Source organism: Astatotilapia calliptera, chromosome 18 (assembly GCF_900246225.1).
Source record: "Astatotilapia calliptera chromosome 18, fAstCal1.2, whole genome shotgun sequence".
NCBI classification, from domain to species: domain Eukaryota; kingdom Metazoa; phylum Chordata; class Actinopteri; order Cichliformes; family Cichlidae; genus Astatotilapia; species Astatotilapia calliptera.
In genome coordinates, this window is record NC_039319.1 from 10,255,081 (window position 1) to 10,268,812 (window position 13,732).

Genomic DNA, 13,732 nt, shown 5'->3' on the forward strand with positions numbered 1-13,732 from the left:
GTGTTTTCCAAAATATCAAGCTGTTCTTTTAGTTTAGCTTCTTAATTGGATTTTATTATCCCATAAATAAAATATGTCACGTGGTAAAAATTTAATTTTTGCATAAAAAAAGAAAAGAAAAATTAATGAGATCAGCACATCATGAATATACGCTTAACACTGTGCGTCTGAAAAAGGAGCATCAGGAAAGAGACACAACTCAAACCTTTTTCGCATATTTATTCCGCTTATATTTGTTTAAAATTGTCCTGACACATTTAGTAATTACAGTTTTATTATGTTTGATGACTGCGCTCGCTGCATTTACAGGTAATAAGCTCCCAGACTCTTATCCAGCACATGTGTCGTACTTCATGCAGATGCAGAGGGAACTTAACTCTCGGCGAGGTGAGGGCTCTGACGTTAAAGATGGCAGCACATCCTACAGAGGCATGTTTTCACCTCAGGACAGTCCCTGCCAGGCTCCCCGGTCGCCTCACACCCCCCGCTCCCCCTGTACGGCTACACCTGTCCTGATGCCCCCCACACGTTCCCACTCTGACTCCGAGGCCATTCTGGAGGAGCAGGGGGCTGCGATGGGGCTCAAAGGCTCAGCAGACAACCTGTTCCTGGACGCACTGTCTCTGGACCCCATGAGTGGACCGGAGGTCCCTCCACCCTCCAGACTGGAGAGTGAGAAGAGGTTTCCCTGTATGAAGGAGGTAACGCACATCTGTATGAGTTCAATATGACCTTTGAAGAGACAAAGGAAAATTTGTGCATGTGTGTGATAGCTACACTATGTGAAAAAACATCTTCCTTAGATTTTGAGCTGTTACTAATGAAAATTCATCTTAATGTAAATTTGAATCTAAAATAAAGGTAAAAACAAGTTATGTTATGTTTTCATTTTAGTTGATAGCGTAATCTTCATTAATACGTGTGTTTCATTTCTTCTTTCATTGTTTTATATTTATTAGTTCATTTAGCTATGAAGTGTGAAACATTATTCACAAACACCAGTTTAGATTTTAAGAGGTTATATTTAAAAGTATATTAAAATCTAAGAAGCACAAATTTATCATTCAGTGTCTGTTTCCAGGAGAAGATGCACTTACTTCTCTAAACTGTGTTGCACAAGTGAGCCAAAATTCCACAATATTTAGATTAAATAGGGTTATGCACTGAACCCCCTTCCCTCAACATGTTTTAACTGTTGTGTCTGTTGCCTTTCAGGCCCTAAATGAGATTTCGGAGAGAGAAGATGCTGCTGCTTACTCAGAAGACAAGATGAGGGAGGGTGGGAGTCTGCTCAGGTAACCACCAGAGACAGAATTATGTTAAACTGAGTTCAAAAAGCTGGAGTATTGTAAAGTCTGCTGTAAATTTTTAACCAATAACTAACTGGCTGCAGATTATCCGGCCTCCTGCAGTACTTTCTTGCTCGTACGTACTGATCGGCCCTGCTGATTCTGTTAAGTGTGACTTGTAGTGACGGGGAGACTGGTGATTGTTCTTTTATGGCAGCGATGAGATCCAGCTCACTACGCTGTTAAATAATTCACAAAGTTTTAAAACACAGACCGAGTTCCTTTGTAAAAAAAAAAAAAAAAAAAAAAAAAAGCAGCCACAGATTTTTGGGGGGTTTTTGTGGGAAAATAAAGGAGATCAGTTTGAGACATTTGACTTTAGCTGTAGTTAATGATCTCTGTGTGTGTGTGTGTGCGTGTGTGTGTGTGCGCGCGTGTGTCCAGAGCCAAGTCGGTGTGCTCCATGAGCGACTTCCAGCGGTTAATGGACAGCTCACCGTTCCTCCCTGACAAGACGCGTCATGGCGATCAGGGCCAAGACGACGTCACCCCACCTCTGTCTCCAGATGATCTCAAGTACATCGAGGAGTTCAACAATAAGGGCTGGGACTTCCCGTCAGCCACCTCTGGTCCGGGACTGTTGCGGGAAGTGTGGACAGACAAATCAACAGAGGCCCGGGAAGGAGAGGCCGTTCCTGGTCCATTCCAACCCGCTTCCTGGTTCCTCACCACCAGCGCCACCCTGACCACCAGCACCCTGAGCAGCCCTGAGCACTGCCACAAGTCCCCACTGAGAGGCAATGGAGCAGCAGCAGCAGGGGTGGGAGTGGAGCACTACGGGGTGCACATCCTCCACAGCCCCACCAGACCCGGGGCAGCTGAGCACACCACTGCCCAGGATCCCGATTTCCTGTATGCAAAGGGGACCAAAGCAAGGGGAGGAGTGGAGGCTGGGGTGGGTGCCAGTGGGCCGGATGAAGTGTTCAGCAGTGCAAGGTGGCCTTGCCTTCTGGAGGGTGGAGGACTACGGACTTCTCCTAGTCAGTCTCCTATCTGCCCCACAGTGGGCTATGCATCCTCTCTGGATCTTCAGCTCTCCAGAAACATGAGTGACGACATGAAGGAGGTGGCCATCTCTGTGAGGAACGCCATCCGCTCTCCACCGGGGCCTGTTGTCCGGGACACCGCCTGCCAGACCAACGGATTCACCACAAGAGGGACTCAGACCACCCAAACCATCAGCGTGGGTCTGCAGACAGACCTGCTGAGGAACCTGACCAGCAGCCCCCACCGCTGCCTCACCCCGAAAGGTGGCAACACGCCCATCTCGTCCCCATCACGCAACACAAGGAAAGTTCAGTACTCTCCTGTGGTCCAGAGCAAGTTCGAGCGACCCTGCTGCTCCCCAAAGTACGGCTCACCGAAACTTCAGCGCAAACCATCCACGTCCAGTAAAACCGAGCTACCCAATAACAGCCGCGCCCCCATGCCCACAACGCCCCAGAAAGGGAACAACGAGTCGGCATGGGCCCGCTCCACCACCACTCGCGACAGCCCTGTGCACACTACCATCAACGATGGGCTGTCCAGCCTCTTCAACATAATCGACCACACCCCTGTGGTCTATGACACCATTCAGAAATTTAATAAGTCCCCAAGTCGCTCCCGCCCCACGCCACCCTCCACCACTGAGCCGAGCCCCGCTCACGGGCCTCTGTCTGCAGACCCCAGGAACGCGCAGGAATGCCTGCGGCCTGCTCGCGGGCGCTCACCAAGCCCTGTGCAGCTAATAGTGGAGACGCAGGGCGACAAGAACCCAGAGGTGGTGAGCATTCGGCAGGATCTATCGGCCCCGCCGGGCTACACGCTGGCTGAAAACGCAGCCCGCATCCTCAACAAGAAGCTGCAGGAGCAGAACTTTAGGGAGGAGAGGAGGCTGCCGGCGGGAGGACCGAGCAGCCACGGCAGAGACAACAGCAGGCAGACCGAGTCAGACAGAGGACAGTCAGGATGCATGGAGGTAAATACACAGATGCACTGGATTCATCGCTTCATCATTCATGTGATGTGGGGCCCATGTTTTATGACACGGTGATACTTATGGTACCGCCTTGGAGTTCCCGTGTAATGTCTGAAGACATCTGTGTTTAATCAGACAAACGATGATCAAGAATTCACCTTTAAAATGTGCACAATCACTAAAATGTTCATGCTCTTTCCTCAGATCAAAAGCACTGACTGATGCAATGGTAATGTTATAAAACATTTAACCCTCCTCTGCAACACACTGAACTTTCTCTTATCGCTGCATGTAGAAACTCTTGAAGGTTTCTTCTTCTGTACTTTCATCTCTGCTGCAGTGGCTTCCTTGTAGTGTGGCTTTTACCTCTGTGCTTAAACCATCACTGAGGCCCGACTGAAGTCTGATTTATGTCTCTGATAAATGGAGAAGTGAAATAAATGGTCTAACAACTGCGATCTGAGTGGGATCACTATTACACAGTTCCTTAATTAATCATTAGCAGCGCCTTCCAATCAAGTGTTCAAGCAGAATTTTAAGTGGCTCCGGTTTTTAAAGGAGTTGGATCCCCGCCCCCGCGTACCAAAATAAACCTGGGAAAGCGCTAACTTCACTCGATGAAATCAGTTCAGGCTGTTTTCACCACCCATTTCTCTGACCCGTGCAAAAAATGTGACAGACTTTTAATTAATTAATATATGTCCTGAATGAAATAATTACAGTATCTGCCGGCACGCCTCATATTTGACTCTCCATAAACCGATTAAAACCTATGAAAAGCAGGTCATGCTGCATTACAGCTGTAAAAAAAAATCTGTGTTCCCCAGACCAGTTGTATATTTGAAATTGTGTACATGTACAGGGAGCAATATAATCGCACATATGCTGGTTAATAACATCAAGAGTTCACCTGCTGCTGTTCACTGATGTGCAGGAGCAAGATTACAGTCTGATATGTGACTTTATGAATGGCACTGGAGCGTGCGATCATTCATGAAACAAAACTGTGACTCTGTGGATAATGATTACAGCATGATAATAGCACGAAAGTAATGGATTGCGATGGCGCGTAACCACGCGTTATGTCAATTTTTTAGAAGAGGTATGAATGTGGATTTCGTTTTGGTGTCTCTGTTTGCTTTGTAAGAACAAACTCACAGAAAATACTTTTTATTTCTTGAAGTGGCAGGCAGTATGGAGCAAACCTCGTCTTAATGCAGCCTTTGTCTTATAATTCAGAAATTAATAAAAGGTAGCAGTAAATAAGCTGATATGAATGAGCTGCTGATGACTGTTGCACAAATGTGGCCATTTCGATCAATTACCTGAGGAGCTTATGAGTTTGAAAGGGACCTTTTATGCTTTTCCTTATTTTCAGCCATGTACTGGTAGATGCTCATATTAATTATACCCAAAGTTTTAACTGTTAAGGACAGTTTGGAAGTAATCCAGGCTGCTCTTTAATGCTCAATTTCACACATTTCTTTTCTATTCCTCTTTCTTTATTTTGAATAAATATATTTTGTGAGTTTTTTTTAAAGATGTAAGCTTTTAATATCTATTCTAGTCACAGTTAGCAATAAAACTGACTCTCTGGGCTGCGAGTGGTGAAGCTGGACCGTAACCATGACATTGCCAAACTAACAAGGTGCTCCCAGCCTAAATGTTGCCGTGCATTCTTGTGCTTTCCAGATTTGCTGCTTGCAGTAGGTAGGTTAAACTGGTCACAAAGAGGGTGCCGCACCAAAAACCTTGTGATTCCTTTGCTTGTCAGATTGCCATGACTCACCCACAATGTGCACTAAAGACACCAACTTGCTAGGTAACCATCAAGTTTCAATGAACCCTGAAAAGTTGTGGAGACCTTTCACCTTCAAAGTAAAACTTGTGCCTCGCTGCTGAAAAAGGTGCAACCTTTACTTTGAAAGTAAATGGTCTCAGTTTCTAGTTCTAACTTTGCACTCTTGCTTTGATGTTCACTCTTCATGAGCACTTAGTGAGTAGTTTGTGAGTGGGGACTTTCTTAGCAACTAAAGAAATCCGGTTGTTCAGTGATGACGCGACGAATCCTACTTCCGGGTCTAAAGTATTCTACGTTTAATATGGCTTTTGTGTTGTTAACATGTTTAATGTTATGTATTTTCTTCTATTTGATCTCAAAAAGCTCCTAAAACAGTCAGTGATCACTGTTGACCTCCCTCGGCTTTTATTACCGCTAATCATTTATTTAAGCTCAGTTTTTAAAACCTTAGGATGTAACTACAGCCCAGCCCATGCAGCAGTATACAGTATGAATGACTAACCTCGTATTGTGGATGGATTATCTCAGTTGTTCTCCTGGCTGAAGTTTGGTCCTTTTACAGCATCCTGCCATGTGATTACATTTGTTTCTGACCACTGACAGCACTCACGGTAACTTTTCTCGAGTGGAAAAAAAGTTAGCTTGTTTATATTATGCTAACATAGCTGTGTCGCTAGCGGTCACGTAGCACATCATTATATACCAGCTAGCCCAACTTCAGTAACCCTACAAACGTCACTGCTGTTTAGTTTTCTGTCTTCATTTATGCTGGAAGTGATAGCAGAGCTGTACGTTTTAATTTGTTTCCAAAACCCCGCAGTCAGGACATGCTATATTGTATTTAGATAGAAGCTAGCGAGCTAACTCCCTGCTAACTTCTAACTCCGTTAAATGTCATAAATTCCGTTTTCATGGATGCCTGGATGTTAAACTCAATTGTTACACCTGGTAGAGCAGAACGCTGATCATTTTATTAAAGATGAAAGACTTTAGACAGTTTTTCAACTCTCAGTAATGCCATAGTGATCGTTTGATATATGGACCTGCAGCGGAGTTTAGGCCCAGACACGGCTAGTGACGTCAGACTGAACAACCGGATAGAAACGAGGTTTTTGATGTATACCACTTTGCAACCGACTTCACCTAACAACAGCAGGCAACCACTCCCTAGCAACCAGTGGTTGCCAGGTGGTTGCCAACCAGTCTCTAGGCCTGCCCCCCTCCTCCCCTTTCAGAAGTTCCAGGTTTTAAGTGAAGCTGTGTGCGTGTGTTTATTGGGTGGTCCGCCTTATTTCTGCCTTCTGCCTTCGACATACCTGACTTTTCTTTGATCTCTTCCCCTTTGCTTGATTTTTACCAATTAACATTTCCCGCTCTATCTTTCCTCCTTCTCCTCCCCTCCCTCTTTCCTCCCCTCTGGGCTTTATCTCCTCCTCCCTGTCCTCTGTGCTCTGATCCAGAACCACACTGTCATACTAACAACTCCTTGGGGACTCTAAATCTGCTAGTCTCCGTGATGTAAGTTCCTCTTCCTCCTCCTACTTTGCCTCTATGACCTTTGGCGGTGGGTTCACCAACCACAGGAACCTCACGCCCCGCAGACCTCAGCCCCCCCCCCCTCCTCCCTCTTCATTAATGCATGCTTCACAGGATAGCACAGTGACAGTGTGTGAAGCCATTGGAGTGGTGTCAAAAGTCGTGCGACGGCCATGCATCTGTTTCTCCCAGTTAATGAGTGCATGCTCATATTTTTTGGTGGATCATCAGTTTTTTGTAAAGGGCCATGCCGGTGTTTTTGCATGCTGCAGAACATTACCCATGATTCCCATCCACTATTGTAACTAACACCATACTATATGTTCTTGGCTTATCAAAATTTTAATAAAAATGTCTCTTTGTACTGTAAAAAAAAAAAACACGTTTAAGTGACTTGCATAAAGTGAGAGATGGGGTTTATTAAGCAGCACAAATCAGTGAGTTCCACTGCAGCAAAAGCAGCCAGAGCAGCAACTTCATACAAGTGACCTTACAGGTTCTTACCTGTATATTTAGCACTTAAAGAATAATCTTTTGCAGAGAATGAAATCACACTCCTTCTGTGTGTGTATAATCTGTGTGTCTTCTTTTTATGTTTTGGTAGCCACTCGGGCAGTTTGTGCATTTTGGTACACATAACTTCCTCAGTTTGAAACTATTAGCCCTCCCGTTTTGTTTATAAAGACAATTTCAGACATACACTACAGCCCTAAACTTTTCTAGACACTATTCGGTTGAGGTGCATGTGAGAAAATGCATTTCTGATGCATTTGAATCGGACATTAGTTGGGAGGTTGGATTACACAGTAATGTCCAATTGAGCCCATGTCTGAAAAGCACAGCTAATAGTCCTGGAGTAATTTTCATGCCCATTTTTGCCTCAGAATAGTAAAGAATCCTTCCAGAAAAACTTCCTGGATCAACACAGGTGTAAAAATGAGTGCTTGCAAATCTATTCATTACCTTTTGAGTAATCCTGCTGTAAACACATTTCATAAAACCTTTGCAGACATAAAAATGAGATTAGATTTATTACACAGTTTCTGCTCTCTGTGCTGGATTTTTACTGCAGTATGTATCTAAAGAAAAATTCAAGCTTCAGCGAGTAGCTCGTCACACTTAAATATAAAAGCTAAATAGTTTTGTGGTAACATAAAATATCTGCTATTTGCCACTGATTGGGGGGAAAAGAAGTCATGCAAAAACACTGGTATGGTCCTTAAATTCATGTAACCCAAAGAGTCTTCGGTCTTGATCACTGGTGGATTTTAATATTTCTGCCAAAGTGTTTGCCAGTGAACATGACATAAAAGACGACTCTTGGACATTTCACACATTCACAGGTCGATTGTTGTCTGTTCGGGCTTCATAAGGCATTGCTGGATTATTCTAACACTGTGTTTCTACCAGGTCCTCCTTTTTACGTGCACCGCTAGACGGACTGTGATGTTTTCTTGTAATATTGTACTTTTTTTCTCACGTGTTTGTCCACACAGCGCTTTCTTACGTCTTCTTACCATTTCCTCTCAGACTAACAAAGATTAACCAATGAAGACGGGCTGCTAACACTCGCCATTTCCTCTGCACTGTCTTGGTTTTGTGTCATTTCTGGTAGAAATGAACTAAATATTCTGGTACACTGTGCATGCTTAAGGAAAAAATCCACTGTTAGAAACTGCAGGGAAGTGTGTCTATTCTCACCATGTCATATTGGTCATTTCAGATGTCGTGTTGGAACGAAGTGTTAGCAGGTCGTAACTTCTGATATTTCTCAAATGCTTTTGAAAGAACAGTGGCCATCAGTAAGCCTGGCTTATAGTCACTGCGTTCGTTGTGACAACCGCCGCTTATATCGCCACTTGAGGGTACATCAGACTCACTACAGTCCTGTCACCACTCGTATAGGAACAGAAGAGGTGAAAAATACCTTCAGAAGTTTCCAAATCAACATTCTTAAAAAGACAAATAAACTAATGATCACAGAATTCTTTCCGTGGTGAAAAATCTCCTTCACAACATCCAACAAAGTGGAGAACACTCTGAGTGATGTCGGTGAACAAGATGCCTTCATGGATATAAATACAGATCCTTTACAGCAGGCCTGGCACAAAGGGAGGAAATGCAGCATTTGGTTAAATTTAGAGGGGTGTTAAGACATTTCTCCATTTCTCAGTAAGAATAACAAATAATCATCATATTTTTACACAAGTCCCAACAGCTGATATCATCAGTGACAAATGTATACGAACCTTTGTGGGCTCCCAGACTGCTGTATTGCTCCTTGAGTAATACCGTTGGTCGGCCTCTCCTGTGGAGGGAAACGATGCTCCTCACATTCCTCCATTTGTACACAATCTGTCTGAATAACTTCAAAATCCTTAGAGATGTTGAGCAGCAAAAACTTTTCTAAAGTCCTCAGGAATCTTTTGCTCGTACCACGATTCTCGTCCACAAATGAGTTGTAAAAACCAGATTCCTTAGATAACACAGGATGTGAGTACCTGATTACGGTAGTATTCCACTGAGCTTTAACTACTGATTATTTTCAAGGTTGACATAATTTTCCCCCTCACATATATTAAATACTTGACTGTTTTCCTCAGTAAATAAATGACAGACTTTAAGATTTTTATTTAATTGTTTTATCTGGGCTCTTTTTTTATCAACTTGTGTGAAAATCTGATGATATTTTAGGTCATACTGTAACTTCAGGCTAATTAATGGACATACATTTGATCTAAAACGGATTTTTATTTATTCTTGCACTAGAGGGTTTTAAGGTGGATCTTTTTTTAAGGTCAAAAACTTAGAAGCTGTGGTCCATGTACAGGTGTTGACTTTGCTGTTTTTTAATATCCGCTCGTGTATACTGACTTCCTGTATACAGGTGCCTGACTTGTGGGATTGTTTGATCTGATGCTTTGGCGTCACATGGGAAATCTTGCACAAGCAGTATCGTCTGTATTCCCATCAGCTGTATTCATAAACTAATGATTTATTGATGGTTTGGCGCAGACGCCTCCTGTCAAACTCTGCGACCTGTTTTTCTGCAGGACTTGCTGCAGATTGTGTAGCACATCTGTCCATCCTCCATCCACGTGTCCATCCATCCGGTTATTTTTCCTCCAGTTCATCTTCTCACACCACCGCAGCCTGACTGTCATGTATTTTTAGCCGAACTAGATTGTTGCTTTTTGGTCTTCTTGTCCTCCATCCTTCAAGTGAAATCTAACGCCTGGAGATGAGCTATTAATATTTTAGGCCAGTGGTGTGATCGTTCACTCGATTCATGCTCTGACTTCACTCGAAGGGGGGAAAACAAACTCACTCATAGTTTTAGTTTTTTGTGGCCTTTTTTTCTACACTTTCTGTTTTCATCCAGGGGACAGATGCATAAAGCTTTGTTGCCAATTAAGCACTTAACAGGTTTAAATATTTAGACGTTACAATCAATGCAAAATTGCACAAATGGACTGCATGTATTTATGGACTTCTATCACCTGATGCCTGCAGTGACCTCTGATAGCAGATTTGTGGCACGCAAGTGATTCATCTGCAGTTTAGGACTTCTTTAAACACTGAGATGACTTCAGAGTCAGGGTTTAAAATTCTGAATTAAATCTAATAAACTTCTAATTGTGGTCTAATTATGCCACAGTCATACTCAGGAAAACAGTGGTCTGAGCAGTGCCACCGTAACATTGCCAGCTCTGTGGAATGAACTTGTGTGATCTTGTTCCCTTTGAAATGGTTGCTTTGAAGATTGGGACCAGGTATCCAACCACTCGCAGTCAGCTGCCATTTTCAAAGCAGTTTTTGTATGTCAAGATGAAAGAAGATTATAAGTTTCTGTTTTTTTTTAATGTGGAAAATGATAAATCTTTTGCCATCTGTTGGACAATCCAGTGATTTAATGCTCTGATTATATTATAGGAATATGACCAGAACACAACCAGTTGGCAACCAGCTGAGTTCCTCATGAGACCTGTCACAGAATTAGAGTGACTGCAATATGTTGGCAATCTGTCTACATTTATAAATTAGACAGCAATTATTTGCTAACCTTTGCTAAGTCTGTGAGCGACTATAGTCAGTCCAAGTAGGATTATTTGGACAAATGTATTATTTGAAGACAGCTTGCCTCCTACCAGGCAACCTGTGTGCAGTTACCTCGTAACTGAAAGTGGTCACCTACAAGAATTGTCAACCTCTAGGTAACCAGTTGGTTTTGTTTTCTTGTTTTTTTCCACGTGGAGGTTGGCATCTGATTTTTACTCTAGTGTACCTGAGACATTTCTTTGAACCGTGGATTTGGCTTTTTCAGTGTTTCTGTATATGTTTTCTGCATTATAAAGCCTGTCAGTCTTAAGCCTGTATTCTCTCTAATGGCCAGCAGGGGGTGGCTTCTCCAGTTGCAAAAAGTAGTTACATTGAATAGGAGTCTATGGGAAAATAGACCTTCACTTCCTGTACTCTAAGACCCCAGTAAATGCTTCTCTGATAAGTTTAGATTTGCTGGTTTTAAGTTTTACTGAATATAATATAATGTTCAGTTTGGAAAGTAAAGCCCTCATTAGACTGGAAATAGACTGGGCAGTAAGGTGGCCTTACTTTCCCCTTAATGAGTCTCTACCGTACTGTGTCTGTCAGTTTCTCAGTCGGTTTTTAAAACACCAAGAGACTCAAACGTTATGATGCTTGATTGCGGAGAATTCTTAAATTATATCTGTCATACCATTTGTGTTTTGCCAGTGTACCAGCCAAATATAACAAATCACTGAACAGAAGCTTCTTTAAAATGTGTCAAATGAAGTGATGTTAGGCGCTTGCACTGCTCGCTCAACCAGTGATGGTGGTAGCAGGTGTGGGTCATTAGCTGCTGTGTCCCCTGAGTAACTGAGTCCTATTAAGTGGCAGAGGGAAGGTTGAAACAGCTGCTCAAATTGACTCTTGTCTGCTTCCGTAGCTAAATGTCTGCAGTAACTATGTAACCTTTTTTTCTTTCTTGGTTTGTTTGCCTTTTTCACCAGATTGCACATTCCTGTTAGGTGAGAAGGTTAAACGTCTGTCACTTATTTAAGTTATTTAAAGGCTGACCTGCTGGTTTTTGCTCCAGCTTCAAGCAAACAAAATGAGTTTTAAGTTAAATCCTTTCAGATAAGGCAGGCAGAACAGGTCAGACTAAAAACTGCATTAGGAGCAGTATGTTAGGGGTTGAAGTTCTTATATCCACTGAAAGAAAACTGCAACAAGAATAAAGTAAGAAACAAGTGAAAACATAAAAGTTCCTCATGAAATGGCTTTCATTTAAAATTCTTTCATTACATTGCTCCTTATTTTTGTTTCATGTGCACGTCACTTCTACATCAGCACCTTTGCTCGCTTTCTTTCACTCGCTCCCCTTCATCTTTCTGTATGAATCTCCTCACTTCCTGTTTTCCTCGGTGGCAAATGGCTGCAGGCGCCCCGTTGCTCCTCTCTGACAGCTCCTTGTCGTTGGCAGGACCTGCCTCGCTCTCCGGTGGCTCCGCCTCTGGATTCCTGCTTCCTGAGACCGGCGCGCCCGGCCAACCGCCGACCCCCCTCGCGCTGGGCCGCACGCTCCCCCTCCTCCTCCCCAAAGTGGAGCGAGGGCTCGAAGAGGAGGTTCACCTTCCCGCCGCCGGGATACCGGAAGACCATCCTGGAGGGTGAGGAGCCGCCGTAAAGCCGTCCTCTACCTCCTCCTCCACCTCTGCCTAAACAGACCCAGTACCTCAGAAAACCCCCTCCAAACATATGGACTCCCTCTAGAGGAGCCTGAGAGAGGGGTTGGGATCTAACCAGTAGCACCAGCTGACCATCAAGGAACCAGAACCTTTTTTTTTTTTTTAAGAACCTGGAATGTACTGTATTTAAAGACAACATACAGAAAAATAGGTTTCCATAAGAGGTGCCTGTATACTTGAGTTAACCATCACCCACGTGTGTGTGTGTGTGTGTGTGTGTGTGTGTGTGTGTGTGTGTGTGTGTGTGAACCTATTTTTCAGGTAAAAACTCCTCCTGTGTTTACATTTTTATTTTTCTTCATCGCTGTCCCATAAACATTCATGCAAACTTTTTTTAAATCCTTTTTTTATTTATTTTTATTTTGCCAGCCTTTAAAGCTTCACTTTACTTTTCTGTTTACCTTCAAGGAGAGGAAAGACAACAAAAACAAGGAAGCAAACAAACAAACAAACAAAAAAACAACTTCTGCTTCACCGGGTCTGAAGCGGAGACACATGATGTCATTTCTGATGCTCGTGTCCGTCTTTATTTTTACGTTGAGATGAATGTTTGACTCTGTAGACATGTAGAAGATGGGTGACAACAAACATAATAACCTTATGCATATTTGGAAGGCAGTTGTATAAATATGGGTCAAATATTTGCATGCCTTTTGAATACTAGCACTTTAGTGCATGTACATAAAGAGCTATAGTCATTTGTGATTGCTCAGCTCAGCTGTTTGGGGGAGGGGACTGTTTTGTTGTCACATGATTTGCATTGATGAAAATAAGATGTTTTTAAGTAAATTATTGTACTTATCAGGCTGGCTTTGTACAGTTGTTACTATTGGATAAGAAAAACCTTTTCTTTTGACAAGAAAAAGGGATTGTGGAAAACATGAATGTTTTAAATGAAAAGTCTATGTCAAAAAAAGTCTTAACGAGCTATAGTCCTATGTAAATACTAAATGGTAATAAATATGAATGTGTATTTCCAAGACCGCCTCTTTTCTTGTATCTCTCCATGACATACGTTAGCTGTAGCACATGATGGATTGTGCGCTGTTTTGTTAGACCCAAGTTTGCGTTCTTGGCAAACACGCCATCCTGAACCGTGTGCGTGTGGATTACGGTGCAGACCACAGGGTTACAGCGGGTCGGGGTGGGACGCACACAAGAGAGAATGCGAATAAGAAGATTGTGTCCTCCCAGAAGTCAAATCCTCTTGCATCACGTTGTGCCATCTTACTCTTGTTTCCCAGGTTATTGTGCAAGTCAGAGACCATTACTACTACCCCCACTAGTTTATTTAAAGGTCTGCAGGACCGAATCTGCT

At 43.1% G+C, this 13,732-nt stretch overlaps 1 protein-coding gene across 5 annotated transcripts in view; it reads left to right on the forward strand.

Moving 5' to 3' along the window:
* mtcl1 (microtubule crosslinking factor 1) overlaps window positions 1-13,394 on the forward strand; it is a 79,407-nt gene extending 66,013 nt beyond the window's left edge. For 3 of the 5 annotated variants that reach the window (XM_026150588.1, XM_026150589.1, XM_026150590.1), the window contains 4 exons: window positions 360-701; window positions 1,216-1,295; window positions 1,734-3,309; window positions 12,150-13,394. In XM_026150588.1, coding sequence (XP_026006373.1) covers window positions 360-701; window positions 1,216-1,295; window positions 1,734-3,309; window positions 12,150-12,353 — 2,202 coding nt within the window. In that variant the 3' untranslated portion in view covers window positions 12,354-13,394. Of the gene's footprint in view, window positions 1-359; window positions 702-1,215; window positions 1,296-1,733; window positions 3,310-3,513; window positions 3,539-6,570; window positions 6,629-12,149 lie in introns of all 5 variants that reach the window. The other 2 variants (XM_026150591.1, XM_026150592.1) reach the window with 2 other exon arrangements.
* The last annotated feature ends 338 nt before the right edge of the window (window positions 13,395-13,732 follow it).